Source organism: Strix aluco, chromosome 20 (assembly GCF_031877795.1).
Source record: "Strix aluco isolate bStrAlu1 chromosome 20, bStrAlu1.hap1, whole genome shotgun sequence".
In the NCBI taxonomy this organism is placed as follows: Eukaryota; Metazoa; Chordata; class Aves; order Strigiformes; family Strigidae; genus Strix; species Strix aluco.
The window spans coordinates 10251782-10266236 of NC_133950.1; the positions used below are offsets into that span (position 1 = coordinate 10251782).

The 14455-nt window shown below is 53.9% G+C and overlaps 1 protein-coding gene across 1 annotated transcript; it reads right to left on the minus strand.

Moving 5' to 3' along the window:
• Window positions 1-5610: 5610 nt before the first annotated feature.
• On the minus strand, window positions 5611-13652 carry PTGES (prostaglandin E synthase). The gene is made up of 4 exons (XM_074846094.1): window positions 13614-13652; window positions 12983-13165; window positions 11457-11539; window positions 5611-7864 (listed from the first exon to the last, which is right to left on the minus strand). The coding sequence occupies exons 2-4, from the start codon at window positions 13088-13090 to the stop codon at window positions 7615-7617; spliced, it is 441 nt and encodes a 146-aa protein (XP_074702195.1). The 5' UTR covers window positions 13091-13165; window positions 13614-13652; the 3' UTR covers window positions 5611-7614.
• Between the last annotated feature and the right edge of the window lie 803 nt (window positions 13653-14455).

Consider the following 14455-nt stretch of genomic DNA (forward strand, 5'->3'; position numbering starts at 1 on the left):
AGACCAAATCAGCACCAAATCCAGCTTTTCCAGGCTCCATCCTGTGCACCAAGGGGGGCGTCAACCTGGTGAGCTGCAGGCTGGGCACTGATGGGGCACAGTGGAAGAGACCCAGGCTGGGGGTGCGAGAAGATGTGGGACCTGAAGTGTATCCCATTGTCACTGGGAGCTTGGCAGAGCAGATTTGGAAGGAGCTGGGGTTGGTACAGGATGCTGTGAGCAGGATGGCTCCCGGGGAGAGCCCCTGACCAGCCTGCTGCAGGGGAGCATGCACACGGGGACCAGAGCAGCACATGGCTCCCTGAGGGTTTTTCCTCCAGATCTATAGAAATTGAGCTAAGAGGCAGCAAGGAGAAGGGTCATATTCTGTCCAGACAACTAGCTAAAAGATAGGAAACAAAAAGAATAAACCATCAGCTCTTAGATTGCAGAGTGTTTCCTGGGGAGCAAAGGCCCAGGTGCTGAGTAGGCACTGAGCACCCAAAAGCAGGGGAAGTGGTGGTTGGGCAAAGGCGATACTAAATAGTCTGGGGCAGCCAAAGCCAAAAAGAGCACCAGGAGCTCACGGTGCTGAGCTATAACGCAGCAGAGGTAACCCAATACCAAGAGGTGTGAGGTTGTGCCATGGGGAAATGGCCCCGTGCACACTCAGACTGAAAAGCAGAAAGTCAAGTGTCAGGAATTGCTAGGAGAGGATTAGAAAACAAGGCAGAAAGTGTCCTCTGCTGTCGTAGAAACCTGCAGCACAACTAAAGCCCGAAATCCACTGCCCTGAGATATTGTGGAGACCAACAGTATAAAGTGTATTCAGAGAGGGTTAGAAAGTTAATGGTGAGTCTGTGTCAGTGCAACAGGGCAGAGACCCAACTGCCTGTGCAGAAAACTGCTGCCCTGCTGACTTCCAGGAGTGGGGAGGGTTGCGGGGAGAAGGGACACCCTGGATTTGCCTTGTTTCTTTTATCTGCCTTAATCTGTGGAATTGCAGCAGACTCCTCTCAGACCAGCTCCCATGGTATTGCCTGTGTCACCTCCTCCTCCTCAAGCCAGCCCAATCCCCCTGGCACAGCCAGGGGGTCCGCAGCTCTCTCCCACGCACCCAGAGGAGCTCAGCTCCGCAAGAACCCACAAGATCAGCTCCCTGGGACTGCAAGGTTGTGGAAGGACCCTTATAGCAACACATCCTGGCTTTCCCCAGAGGGGATCAAGGCTCATCCTGTTTCATCCCAGCACTTCAGCACAGAACCCAGTAGAAGGGGAGCAAGCCCCTGTGCTGGACATCACCCCAAGCCCACTAAGTGCTCCAGATTTTGTGTCTTCTCACCCTTTTTTGAGTTCTAGGAGAGGAAAACCAAAGGGTGGTGACACAATAAAAGGCTTGAAAGGAGCATGTATCCTCCACCATGCAGCCACAGAGTTCCTCGTGCCATCCTGAGGGCAGCAGGAAGCCCCAGACAGACACAGATCTCACCTCAGCGCCTGGAGTCATGCTGGTGCCCAGAACCACGACTGGCCGCTGGGACTCGGAACACCCCACACACGATTTACAGATCTGATCTGTGAGATGTGCAGCCCACAGGGCCATACCAGCTCACTCCAGCAGCCATGGTCCCACACACCAGCAACTTCACCATCCCTATTGTACTGCTCCACTACTGCTCTGTAACCGCCTATTTATTCGTTCAATAAGTGACTTGTAGATCATTAATGTCATTTGTCCAACCTCCTGCCTAGTCCCAGGCAGAGAATATCACCCAAGCAGCATCCTCACATCCTCAGCGTGTGGCCAATGCAGAGCATCACTTTGGAGGACATCCAGCCCTGAGTCAAAAGACTCTTGGAAGTGAAGGGCTTGCAGATCCCAGGGCAGATTCTTCCAGTGACTCATTACTGTTAACTGATGGAAATATGTCACTTATTTCCTGCCTGAACTGTCCCAGCTTTGGTTCAGCTCCCTCTAGAGCAGAAGGTCTCAACCCATGGTCTGCTGGCTCCCAGGAGCTGATAGACTACTTCTGAGGGGTCTGCAAACTGGGAGACAGACAAGCATGGAGAGCTGCAGCTCACCTGGCGGGGTCTGCACTTCACCGGGGAGGGATGTGCTGGGGGAAGAATGCCAAAGAAGAGGAGCTCAAAGGCATTGTGCTAACTCTCCTCCTCTTCCAGCACAGGGGGATTTTCCCTCCTAGGAAGCAGTCTGTCACAGACACATCCATCACCAGAACTGATTTCTGCAGGAGAGCTGGCCTCCCTCCACACACCACAGCTTCAGGTCGGGGGGAAGGTTGCAAGAACATTATTTGCAGATTGTGTTTCCTTCCTCAAAGCAGTTGGTTTTCAACCAGCTGACTCCCAAAGCTGATGGGAGGACCTCCCTGTACCCCCTTTTCCTTGTTTCTGACCCCAGGGCCCAACACTCGTGCATGGCTTTCCAACTGATGAAAGTTGAAGTTTGCCCCTGCAATACCGTAATGAGAACAATTTTGTATTGTCATCAGAGTCAGCTGCCACGGCAGCGAGTCAAAACAGAGCTCACATTTTCCAGCTCGCAGGGATGCTCGCCTGGTTATCCCCATCCAGAATGAATTACACAGACATCAAGTGCTCACAGCATCCTCCTCTCCCGCCACCCTTGCACTGAGCCCTTCTCCCTCTGGTGGCAACGGGAACATCCAGAGACCCTCCAAGTCCTGCTGACACCAGCTACGAGCTGCAAAAATCTATGGACATATGACAGCAACGTGTCATCTCCCAGCAGCTGAGCCCCTCCGGCCCTGGGGATGGGCACCCCAGACTCGGCGCTCCATTTGGAGGGAGCACCTCCTCCCTGCAGCTGATATTTTGCTCACTGCTGCTTCTTTCTAAACCCCAAAAGAAAGCAACCTAAGGCAGCAGAGAAGCTTTTGAGAAGCTGGATGGTAGCTATCTGCTGGGGGTATGACTCTCTGCAACAATTTGGGAAAGAGGGAGGAAGCAAAGGTTCCCTTTGTAGTGGGTGTTACAAAGCCAAGGAAGAGTTCTTGCATGCAAGGAAGAATTATTGCCCTCTGACATGCAGCGTGGCCGGGAGTGAGGCATCTGCCTGCTCCAGAGAGGCTGATGGGCACAGGAGCAGACATGAGCCTGCTCCTCACCCCACTCCCCAAGGAATGGCACCCAGCAGCCCTCCCTCCCTCCCTCCCTCCCTCCCTCCACACCAAACACCTTGAGACCCCCCCGGGCGTGCCCACAGATCCCTGGCCAGCCAGCACCCGGGAGAGGGTCTCCGTGACACCAGGGCAGAGGGGGCGAGCAGGGTCCCCCCGCAGCGGGTGCTCGCAGCCACACGAGGGTGCTGCAGCCCCGCGCAGGGGAGCGCAGTGCAGCCCGCGGTAGCCCAGCAGGGTTGGTGGGTGCAGAGCAGAGGCGCCCCCCCCCCCCGCCCCGACATCGTGCTGCTCTGCTCCACACCCCTCCCCACACAGGGACCCTCCACACACCTCCTCCCTCTTCCCTGCCTGGGGCTGTCACCCACGTCGCCAACAGGGGACATCTTGGAGCTCAGCTCCAGAGCCGGCTGGGAAAAAACCCGGTGGATAAAGTTTTCCTTGTGCCAGCTTCACCCTCGTGTATGCCAGAGAGGAGCAGGGAACACCGTTGTCTTTTCCAGAGGAATAACCTCTGGGATGTCCACAGCTGTAGAGCTGCCTCTTCCTGCTCTCCCTACAAGTCACGGGAATCCCAGTTCCTCAAGAGGAATACGGGAATTTGCATGGCAAAACCCCACAGATGAGATGGAAGAGCCCCACATCTGCTAGAGAAGATTTTGGGAGGGCAGAGAAGGCAGAGTGACCTGTGTCACAGGAGAGATGCCCAAGGTGGCATCTTGGACCCAGACCCCACCGGGGGGAAGGCCTGGATGCACGGGAGAGACCCGGGGAGTGGTGCAGGCGGGTAAGGAAGGGGTAAGCCCCAAGCTCAGGGGTAGGAGGGATCCTGGGGCTGAACTGGCTGGGTGCAGAGGGAGGCGAAGTGGCTTGTGCTGGGTCTCTGCTCGCTTTTCCCCCACCTCCAGACACCTTGGGCTCAGCAGGGCAGAGAGAAGACATATACTGGCAGCGTGAATCATATTTAAATATTATCTACCAAACTCTGTTGTTCTGCAGTCCCAGGTGGGTTTTGCAGTGTTGCCATTTCAGGTTTGAGCCAGGTGTGAAAACCAAATTTCTGGCACATACAACACACACACCCCAAACCCCAGAGACTGGTAGATGCAACCACTGTCCCCACTCTCCTGGAGCTGTGGGAGACCCTGGGCATATCCTTCGCCAAACCTGATGCTGGGGCAGGAATTTGGGAGCTCTGGGCTTCAGGATATTATTTGGGAGAAAGCAGGGGATGCTTTAGCTCATCGCTTGCCCCGCACACAGCAAACACCACGGGCTGTGCCCAGGGGAGAGCCAGGGGCTCCGGCCGCCTCGGTGCTGGGAGAGCCCTGGTGGGGCTTGGGCTGATCAGGCAGCCGAGAGCCAGGCTCTGTCCTGCCTCCCACAAACCTCCCCAGCATTTCAAAATAAGCACAATGGTTGGGCCTCTCTGAAGTTTGCCTTGTGGGCTTTTTCTGTTTGTTTTTTTGGAGCCAGGAGAGTTCACGTTCCCAAGCTTTTCCCTGCAGCCAGTACAGCAGGGTTTATTTTTTTTTAATAAAAAAGAAGAAAGCAGAGCTCTGCATGTAACCTTGGCTTCCCTGAGCAGGGCATCAGCCCCAGGCACCAAACAGGCAGTTTAGAAGAGGCTGAAGGAGCTGGCAGCTCTAGGGGTTGGGGGGGTTCTGCAGCCCCATTTCTTCCTTTCCACGCCAAAAATCTCAGTCCCAGCTACATCTCTAACCACAGCAACATGTATTGGAGAGAGTCCATTTTACAAAGCTGTTGCCTTTCTTATTTGAAAGCAAAAAGCATGAGGAAAAAAAAACCTACCAAGTGGAGACATTTTGTCTATCTTAAACAGCAAATGCAGATCTGCACCGGTGGGGCAGCACCTCTCAAATATCAACAGTTTAAGAAAATAGGGGAAAACCAGGGAATTGAGGTGTTTGCCTCCCAGCAAGCTCCTAGCAAAAAGAGGGGGCTGCTGAGCTTGGAAAACACAGGCAGCTCCTCTGCATCATAAGCACAGAAATCTTATCTGAACTTCTCCAGCCCTCCACGATTTAAGCACCAGCATGGCTCTGCAGGTAAGAAGCGCCCAGCTGAACACAGGCAGGGTGTGAAGTGAGTTTGCTGGGACAAAGCCCCTCAGACCAGTAGCCTGCTTTGGGGGAAGCTGGAATGGAGGTTTGGGTGAACACCAAGCTTTATAGCAACCTGCTACTCCGAGAAAGAAAACTGAGCAAGGCTGCTTTGCAAGCTCTGCTGAATGTAAATGATCAGCACAAATAATGCACACCTGGAAAAGAGCTTCCTTTGCAGGGCAGGTGAGTCTGGAGGAAAGGGACGTCTCTTTAGGAGTCCCGGGGCACTCCAGGCTCTGCAGCGGGGTTTAGCAAAGCGCTTTGCAGCTGGGGAGCCATCCTGCTGGGGCTGGACCCAGCTGCTACCCAGCTGCTTCTGCTGCTCCCGAAGGAAGGATGTATCAGAGCACAATGATTTGTTTTTATTGGGAATATTTGCTTCCTGCCACCAGGATGCATGTGCAGCAGCAGAGAAATGTACAGGGGTTCGAGACCTTGTGCACCATGTGAGGCAGAAAAGGCTTGTTAAGAGGGGTATGTATTACCCAGACATCTGTTGAGGCTGTGTAAATGAGAAGTGGCCAAGAGCAAACTGCTGAACCTGCAGTCCTGCCCACCTTCCACATGTGGTGGGCCCTGCGTCCCCCGTGGAGAGCAGAGCGCTCCGCGCCAAACCTCACCAAACAGCTTGGCCTAAGGCCACGTCTGTGCTGGGGCAGGACTTACTGGCACAGAAGCTGCTACCCAAGCTGGGCAAGAGCTCAGAGCATCAGTCTGAGCTGGTGTTTGAACCCATGCTTTGTGCATGCAGGCACTCAGGGAGGTCTCTGTAACACCATCTCTGAGGACAGAGGGGTTAAGGGAACAGCTTTAGTGCTTAGGACAGGTGGAAGGGGAATTTATTTTCTGTTCATTGTGTTTTCCCAGTGTGATCTTAGTAAAACTCTGTGTTGCCCTCAGAGGAGGAAGGAGGCACTGAACAGAGGCTTTCTCCTGCCTTGTCCTCCATAGGGGTGCTCCGCTGCGTGCTGCTGTTGCCTGGAGCAGCCCTTGGCACTTGGGGACAGTGGCATGGCAGAGGAGCTCACGGGGGTTTGTCACCCTGTGATATGCTGGCCCCAGTCTCTCCTCTCCAACATGACACCCTTCAGACGACACCGCAGAGCAGCGGTATTCTGCCACGGGGTGCCTCAAAGCCACTCTGCTCATTTCCAGAGCTTTCTGCAAACACCAACTAATCCAGGCTGCGCCCGGCTCGGCAGCAGTGGACAGCAGGAAACAGCTGAAAGAAAACACCCCCAAAGCGGTCACGGCACATTCCCCGAATAGCAACGGCCATTCTGCGGCCAGAGAAAGGCCACAAACAGAGGGGGAGAAATTCAGTCTGTGGCCCTGGGAGCGTTTTCAGGCATCAGCAGCATGTGAACGCAGATACCGCGCTTGGGAGAAAGCTCTGTCCGCACACTGCAAGCCCCCAGTTTTGTGTGAGCATCTCAGTCTCTCCAGAAGTCCCAGAGCTTTCTGTCCGGCTCTCTACGGGGTAAGCAATTCCTGTCAGCTTCTCCGGGCACGTCCCTCTGCATCTTGCCACGGTGAGACTGAGATGGAAAAGCCACACCTGCTGCTGGCTGGGAGCTGCCAAACATCAGCCATGGGTGTCCTTGCTGGGACAGGCAGGCTCCTGTCTGCAGTGAGACTCCTCGGCACGGACCTGCATCCCGTGGCGTGAGACGAGGCAGCGCTGGGAGCGCTGAACGCTTCAACGCTTCGGTGGCTTCACGTCACCCCTGAGATTTTGACTTCCAAGTTACACTGCCTGGCAGGCACCTGCCTCCTGTCCTCCTTATGGGAGAGGGAACCTAAGGGACCTCCCTCCCCACAGACCCACACGGCTGGGCAGGAGGAGGGCGGCTGCTTTATAACCTTCTTCTGCTATCACCCACATCTGCTGACCAAGGGACTTCATGGGACCCTCATGATTTTCCCTTCTTGATTCACAGGGTATTCATGAGCAAGGGGAAAGGGCACATCTTCCCCTTCCCAATTCCAATTGCAGTTGGGCCAGAAAACCTTCTTTCCTTCAATAAACCCCTTCCTTAAGGGTTAGTCTGGGTGCTTTCCCCATCCCACCCTTAGCAGGAGCAAGACAAACCTGCGTCTGCACCCCCTTCCCACTCCACAGGGAGACGTGCCCCTTCTCTCTGATGACTTCCCTGCCCTATTTCAATAGCACAAGGACTTTCTCAAGGCTGCACTGAGCATCCTTGGGGTGCAGGTGGCCTCCCTGGCAACATACCACGTGCCCACACACATACACTCACACTCGCACACGCACCACCTGGTCCAGCCAGGGAAACCAGCAGAGAGCAGGACGAGGGGGTTTGACTGGTTGGTCTCACTGGGTGTTACCAGTATGGGGTGGTGGCGAGGAGGATCTGCAGAGCCATGGAGAAGCAGGGCAGCTGTGCCACGCTGTAGGCCACGGAGCGCGTGGGCGCCTTCAGCTGCAGGAGGTAGGCGATGGTGTGGACGATGCGCCCCGTGCAGAAGATGAAGAAGTGGATCCTGGCCACTGTGGGACTGGGATCCAGCAGGGAGTAGATAGCTCCAAGGAAGAGGAAGGGAAAGATGTTCTCCATGTCATTGCGGTGGGCCCTGAAAAAGGAGATAAGGTTGCTCCTCCTTTCCACCAGGCTGCGTCCCATCTCTTCTAGCCAGAGTGCCCACCCCTGGGTGCTGCTGGCCCTCTCCTCTGTTGGATGGGGCAGATGCAGCCCCCAAAAGTGTCAGATCCCCCCTACACACACAGGCAGCAGGATTTTGCAGACGGTGTCTCTCTCTTGGGATGCTGTGCTCCCAAAACTTGCCCTCTGTGGCTGGGATGCCTTTACCGTGATAGATGACAGCTAGAGGGTTAGAGCTTTTAAATAAACAAAGCAAAACAAAGACCCCGCGAAGCTGCGAAAAGCTCAAAGCTGGTGCGGTGTCAGCACGGCACGGCCCCAGATGCGGCAACGTTACACAATAACAAGGCGGTTTCCTGACCGCAGTTTTTCCAGAGGAGAAATTCTCAGGATGGGAGGGTTTGTGGCTTCACCCCTCTCTGTAAGTACATTCAAAGGGGGCTGGGGAGGAGCACCCTGAGCTCCCCCTGCACCCCCACGCTGTGCCAGCAGCACCTGCTTAATTGCAGTCAGGCTGGAGGGGCTGCTGTGGCCGTGTGACGGCCCAAACCCTGCGCCTGCCTGGGTGTCACAACATCACCTGCCACCACCAGCACCACACCGCTACCGAAACAGGGTCTGATCATGCCGTAGGCGTAGGCTGTGTCCCTTCTCACCCAGGTACCATCCTCTGAAGGAGGGAAATTCATCCCCAAAGCAGCGAGGCTGTCCTTGCCCTCCCACCGCCTCCCCCTCTTCTTCTTTTGTTCCCCTGCGATGCAAGAGCTGCTTTCTGCAGCAGAGCCCCATCCCCGTGTTTCTATGACGGGACTCTCAGGTCATGCCCCGGTCAGTGGGGATGGATCTAGGCTGGAGAGTGACCCAGGCACAAGGCTCAGTTGCCTTTTCTCTGCTATCTCTGAAAGTTTGAGAGGTAGAGATGAAGCCTTGATAATAACCACCCTTGCTTTCCCATTCCTGAGCTCCAGGACATTTAAAAGTTCACAAAGCCTGTAAGTGATTTTCTCCCTGAAGCAAAGACCAAGATGCCTGTGCTGTTCTTCTGTGCAAGCTGAGAAGTGGCTGGGAAGTTTTAGGACACTCAGTCACAGCTCATTAGTGCAGACACAGGCTGGGATAGACCCAGCCGAAACCTGACTTTGGAAAAGAAAGTGGGCTGTGTTTTAAGCCCCCCTCTTCCATCCCCAGAGTCAGGTCTATGGTGCAGGAGATGTCCCAGTGTTTGCCTCGACAACTGCCTCACCAAACACTGATTTCTTCAGGCCAAGGTTTGCCAAAAGCTTCTCCATCAAAAATTTTCAACACCAAGTGCCCTGGTTTTTTGGAGGGTGACTGTCCCCAGACAGGATCAGTCTCTGAGCAATGGAGCAGGAGCTGTGGGGGAGGGCTCCAGTCCCCCAGCTTGCCCCGACCTACTTCCCCTTGCTGGGATGCCTGGGGATGGAGACATGAGCAGAGACTCTGAGACCAGCAGCTGCTTTCCATCACCAGATCACACAAAATGACCTGTGTGCTGAATGTCAGTCCCTGCCAGTGTCCCTTGCTGCCCCCTTCCCATGCCAGAGCCCAGGCCATGCACCGGCTCAGCAGGGCCAGGGCACTTTCAGGTAAATATTGCACCTAAGCTATTTCCAATCCCAGCTCTGTTGAAGCATGAAGGAGATGCACAGCATGTTGTTCCCAGAAAAGAGGGTTTCAACACCCTATTATCCCCATAACAGGCAGGAGAGCAAAGGGTTTTCTCCTACCTGCTCTTTCCACCTCCATGGGGAGCAGTCCCTAGCTTAAGGGCCATGTCCCCAAGCAAGTGGGGGAAGAACATGGCCAGAATCCTGCTGGAAACCCTATTTCAGCTGCTCTCTGGGTGTGATTTTGGAACAGCATGGAGGAATTGGCCTAGAAATGACACTAAAATGAGTCCTGCTGTTGTAGCAGTGGTGCCAGGAGGACTCGGTGGGGATGAGCTGATCAGAGCCTGGACATGGAGGAGACATATTCCCTGCCAAAGCCGGGAGCGTGGAGGGGAGCTGTGGGAAGCCCTCTGATCCTTCTGGCCAGACGGTCCCTGGGCAGAGCCAGTCCCTTCCCAGACACAAGGACAGGCTCTCCCACCCCCAGCCCCTTCCCTTCCCAGCTCAGGGTCCGTCCCGCTTGCCTTCCCAAGCCAGGATCACCTCTGTGGGTACCACCACAAATCCCTCCCACAGCCCAGCCAGGACTGCAGGGATGAACATGCTTTGGTTTGGTGTCAGCTGTGCTGGGAGAGGGCAGCTGCCAGACACCCACCACCTTGCCCCGTGGCAGCCCCCTCTGAACAAGCCCCCGAGGACTCAGAGGTTCAACAGTGCTGGGAGGACAAATGGAAGAATGGGGAGGAGAAAGGGAAGAAAAAGCTGAGATGCAGCTGGGGGCCTCTCTAAGAGGCAAGGGGGGAACCTCCCTCCTGGCGGCCACTTGCTGTCCCCTGCTCTGCCCCTGTCCTGCACAGACCCCAGCAGCCCGGCCATGGCTCTGCTCCCCTCCCGTTAACACCCAAGAAGAAAACCCAGCATCACCCTTGTTCAGGGGAAACACCTTGGGTTTAATCTGTCTTCCCCAAAGCTGTGAACAGATCAGCAAGGACTGACTCTGAGTGCTTTAACTGCACAGTTGGATCCCAGACTTCCCCAGGTCTTTGATGCAGCTCCGGTTATTTATTTTATGGAAGTTTGTCTTTTCTGACTAATCAAAAGAAGATTATGATTATTATTGCTACTATTATTTTCTTTTTCCTAGCAAGGAAACAGCTTGTTTGCCATAGTCCTCCCTCTGGAAGCCTGGGGATTAGTTTTTTAAAGGAAATCTTGCAGGCTGCAAGAGGTGAGCGTTGTGGTCCCCCACCCACAGCAGAGCTGGAGGCCGAGGGCTCAGTGACAGCAGGGCACGGCTCCAGCCCCTTTCCTACACGTCACCAGTGATCCAGCCCAACACTCGGGGCACCTCCTTCTGCATAAGGGGGACAGCAAACCAAGCCTGGGGCTGAATAACCTCATGTTTAACCTCTGAGGAACTGTGAGTTCCACAGAAGACAGTGAGGATTCAGAGTTTGCCCAATTAGAGAGGCAGAAGTTACTGCAATCGTGTCCAGCCTCTTCCTAAATCTCCAAAAAGGGCAGCCACATCCAGCACTGGGACCAGTCACACAGTTCCCTGTGCAGGGGGATCTGGGGGGATTTGGGGTCCTGTTGGAGCAGGGCATGAGGAGCCTTTGCGTGTAGGTACAGAACAAGCCCTCAGGGGCTTGTGAGATTTTGAGCATCTAGGAATGAGTTTAATTGTGTCAGGGTGGGCTGTTGTAGCCAAAGGTGGGTCCCTCCACGTGTCCTTGCTCCAGCACACACCACGCTCCCATTAAAGATTAAACTGCTCTAGCCTGCAGGGTCCCACAGTGAGCTCCAGGCATTCAACCCACTTAGGTAATTACTTAATTAATGAGCCCTTTAGCTTCCCACTGCTTCTTTGCCAGCAGCTGCCAGGGTTCGCCCTGTGGCGCAGGGGACATGCCAGCACCGCCGTGTACTCACCTGCGGCACCGCTCCACGTCGGGGTCCTCGCGGTAGTACTGCAGCCCCCCGTTGCGCAGCGCATCCTCCGGGTTTGCAAACGCCTGCAAGAGAGAGTTCCCATAATATACATTCTTATGATGTTTTCAGGAACTTCACAGGTAGAAGCTTTGCCCCTAATCTTTAAGACCAGTGGGGATTCCCTCCTCCCCCAGTTTCTCACCACCCTTCACAAACACAAGAGCAACTGCACTTCCATGTGCACGGTCCTGGGGGTTAAACCTGGCACCTCCCGACAGGTTTTCCTTATCTTCTGCAAAACCCAACTCTGGTCACCATGCAGGTTCCAAACTGGGGGCTTCAAGGGAGCTCCGGCCTGATCCCAGTCCACCTCTCCCCGTGAAACCCATTGAAATGAGACTTTGCCAACCACCAAATGAGTTCACTGCTGGCACAGGGCTTGCAGACACCGAGTGCGGCATCCAAAAGATAACTGGGACTGACAGATTAGTTCACCCTACCGAGAAAGAATATTCCCTGGCTGGCTTTTTGACAGCGATACTATGTGACTGAAACCAGCCCCAGGGAAATCGGATCCTACACTAATAAACTTACAAATAAAAATGATTTATAGGAGCTCCCCACCTATGCTCAGAAGCTGTTCTTCAGGGACCTGGTTACATGCAACAGCTTCACTTTGCAGCCTGGAAAGGACCCTGGTGCTTTCTTTAATCACGTTACAAGCCCAGACTGTCCCAGGGCTGGAGCATCATTTAGAAACATAAGGGGAAAAGCCAAATCATCAGTTACAATGATGTTACAGCACAGGGATATCTCTTTGTATTTTATCTGAAAGAAGAAATCTCTCCCTCCTGCTCCACTGATGCAGTCAGAAACTCCTCAAATACTTTAAAACAGATTTTACAGACAGCTGATTTTGCCACAAGTTCAATTTGGGTTGCGGGTGATAAAAGCTCCAGTTAACCCAGTCTCCTGACAGCAGCTGGAGCTCCTGGGCCTCCCTGTATTTTCCCCTGCATCCAAGAACCATTTCCTCCAGCTATTGTTTTTATTCCCCAAGACTTTCTGCTCTCCTGGAGCATTCACATAGCCATTCAGTCTCTGAAAGCTCAAAAGCTTTCTGCTACATTGCAAGAAAAAAAGACCATTGCAATGATTTCTTCTTAAACTCTTTCCCCCCCCACTCCTTTTCTTCCAGACACAGCAAATTAACTGTAAACAGTCTCTTTCCAGAAGCAGTTCACCTGCATGCCATTTTAGATCTAAAATTACTATTTAGATTAGAATTCAGAAGTTATAAACATCAAGCTACAGATGGTAGAAACAAACAAAAAGAGCCAAAGAGAAGTGAGATACGTATCTGCTGCAGCTATGAAACATATTTTGCTTTCAACTTAAGTCAAAGAAAACTCAGCTTGCTTCAGGAAAACTTTGTTGGCCTTTACAGGAATAAAAGAAGAAATAGAAACCACAGAAACCCAAGGAAAAAGCCAGAAAAGGAGAAGGAAAAGGAAACTCGATCTTACCTTCTTTCTGAGTCTCACTTGTCCCGTAATGATAGCAACAACATACATTTTTAAAATCAAGATTGTGCTGTAGAATGTAAAAGACATAAACACTTGGTTTTCCATCATTTTGGGGGAAGGTGCCGCTCGGTCGCCTGCAGCACTCGCAGCCAGCGGTGATCTTGCTTGGGCTGTGAGAGGGCTCTGCGGGAGAGGGGGCAGGAACAGACACATTTAAACACATCACAGGTCTCCGCTGTTTCTTCGGCAAAAGCCCACAGCCCCTGTACACCCCTGGAGGCTGCCGCAGCAGAGCTGCCGGTGAGCGAAGCCCAGACGGGGATGCAGAGCGGGCTGCTTCTGCTTCTCACACCCTGCTGCCACCAGCTCCCTGGGGATGCGATGCCCCATGCTGGGATACAGCCCCCTCGACCGTGTGGGCCACAGCAAGGCTCAGCCTGGCCACAGCTCGACCTCTTGCCTTCCTAAAACAACCCACCACGATCCCCCCATCCCACCTCCCCTCCTGTTTGTGCCCAGAGGGACGGAGCTGCACAGAGCATCCCTCGCCCAGCCGGGCACTGCTCACCCACGGACACGGCCTGATCAGCCCTGGGAAGAAGAAGGAGTTAGGAAGAAGGTAGGCACCTACCTCAGCTGCATCCAGCCCTGTGCTCCTGCGCTCCCTCCGTCCCCGATCCCACAGCCCACCCCTCCGTGGCACCGCTCCCAGTACTCCCCAGTCCCGCCCAGTGTGGGCTGAGCTCTCTCCTGGCAGAGGCAGTCAGCCCTCCTCTACACAACCACCTGCCGAGGGATGGGGCACAGGGGACAGAGCTGTCCTTTGGCCCACCAGCGCCCATCACCCGGGGGCCTGGGCTGCCCTTGCACCCCCCCGGCTGGGAGCGGAGCTCCCAGAGTGACCAGTCTGGAAGCACAACCAGGCAGGTTGTGAACTGCAAAGCCCCAAACCTGCAAATAAACACCAGCCTGCCTGGCCCCAAAGATGGCTCGTCCTGGTTTTCTCCAGGAGGGTGAATCAGGACAGTCGGGTGTAATTTTGTCCTCGGTCTAGAAAGTAGCTTTTGAATTTGGAGCTGGCTTTTCCCCAGCCATCAGTGGTGAAGAAAGAGTGGGATCTAAGCCTCTGCAGGCAGCTGGGCTGCTCTTCCAATGCAAACCTTTAACTCCTTCCCCAGCTCTGGCCCCAGTGCTGGCAGCAGCAAACCTCCAGCAAGCCGACAGTGTGGAGGCTGATAACTCTCCAAGTTTATTAGTGTTGAAGGGCTGGATTTGGGGTTTGGTTCCTTTACACAGAAAAAAAAAATACTTATTTTAGGCAAATGGAAACCATCGGAGATTGAGTGGAAAATAAACACTTTGAGGATGTGAGCAGTTTTTTAATTAACTGACATGTTAAAATAAAAAAGTTTGTTTCAAGCCACAAAAAAAGTCCTCAAAAACAATGAATGGAGTGTGACAGTTTGCAATTTA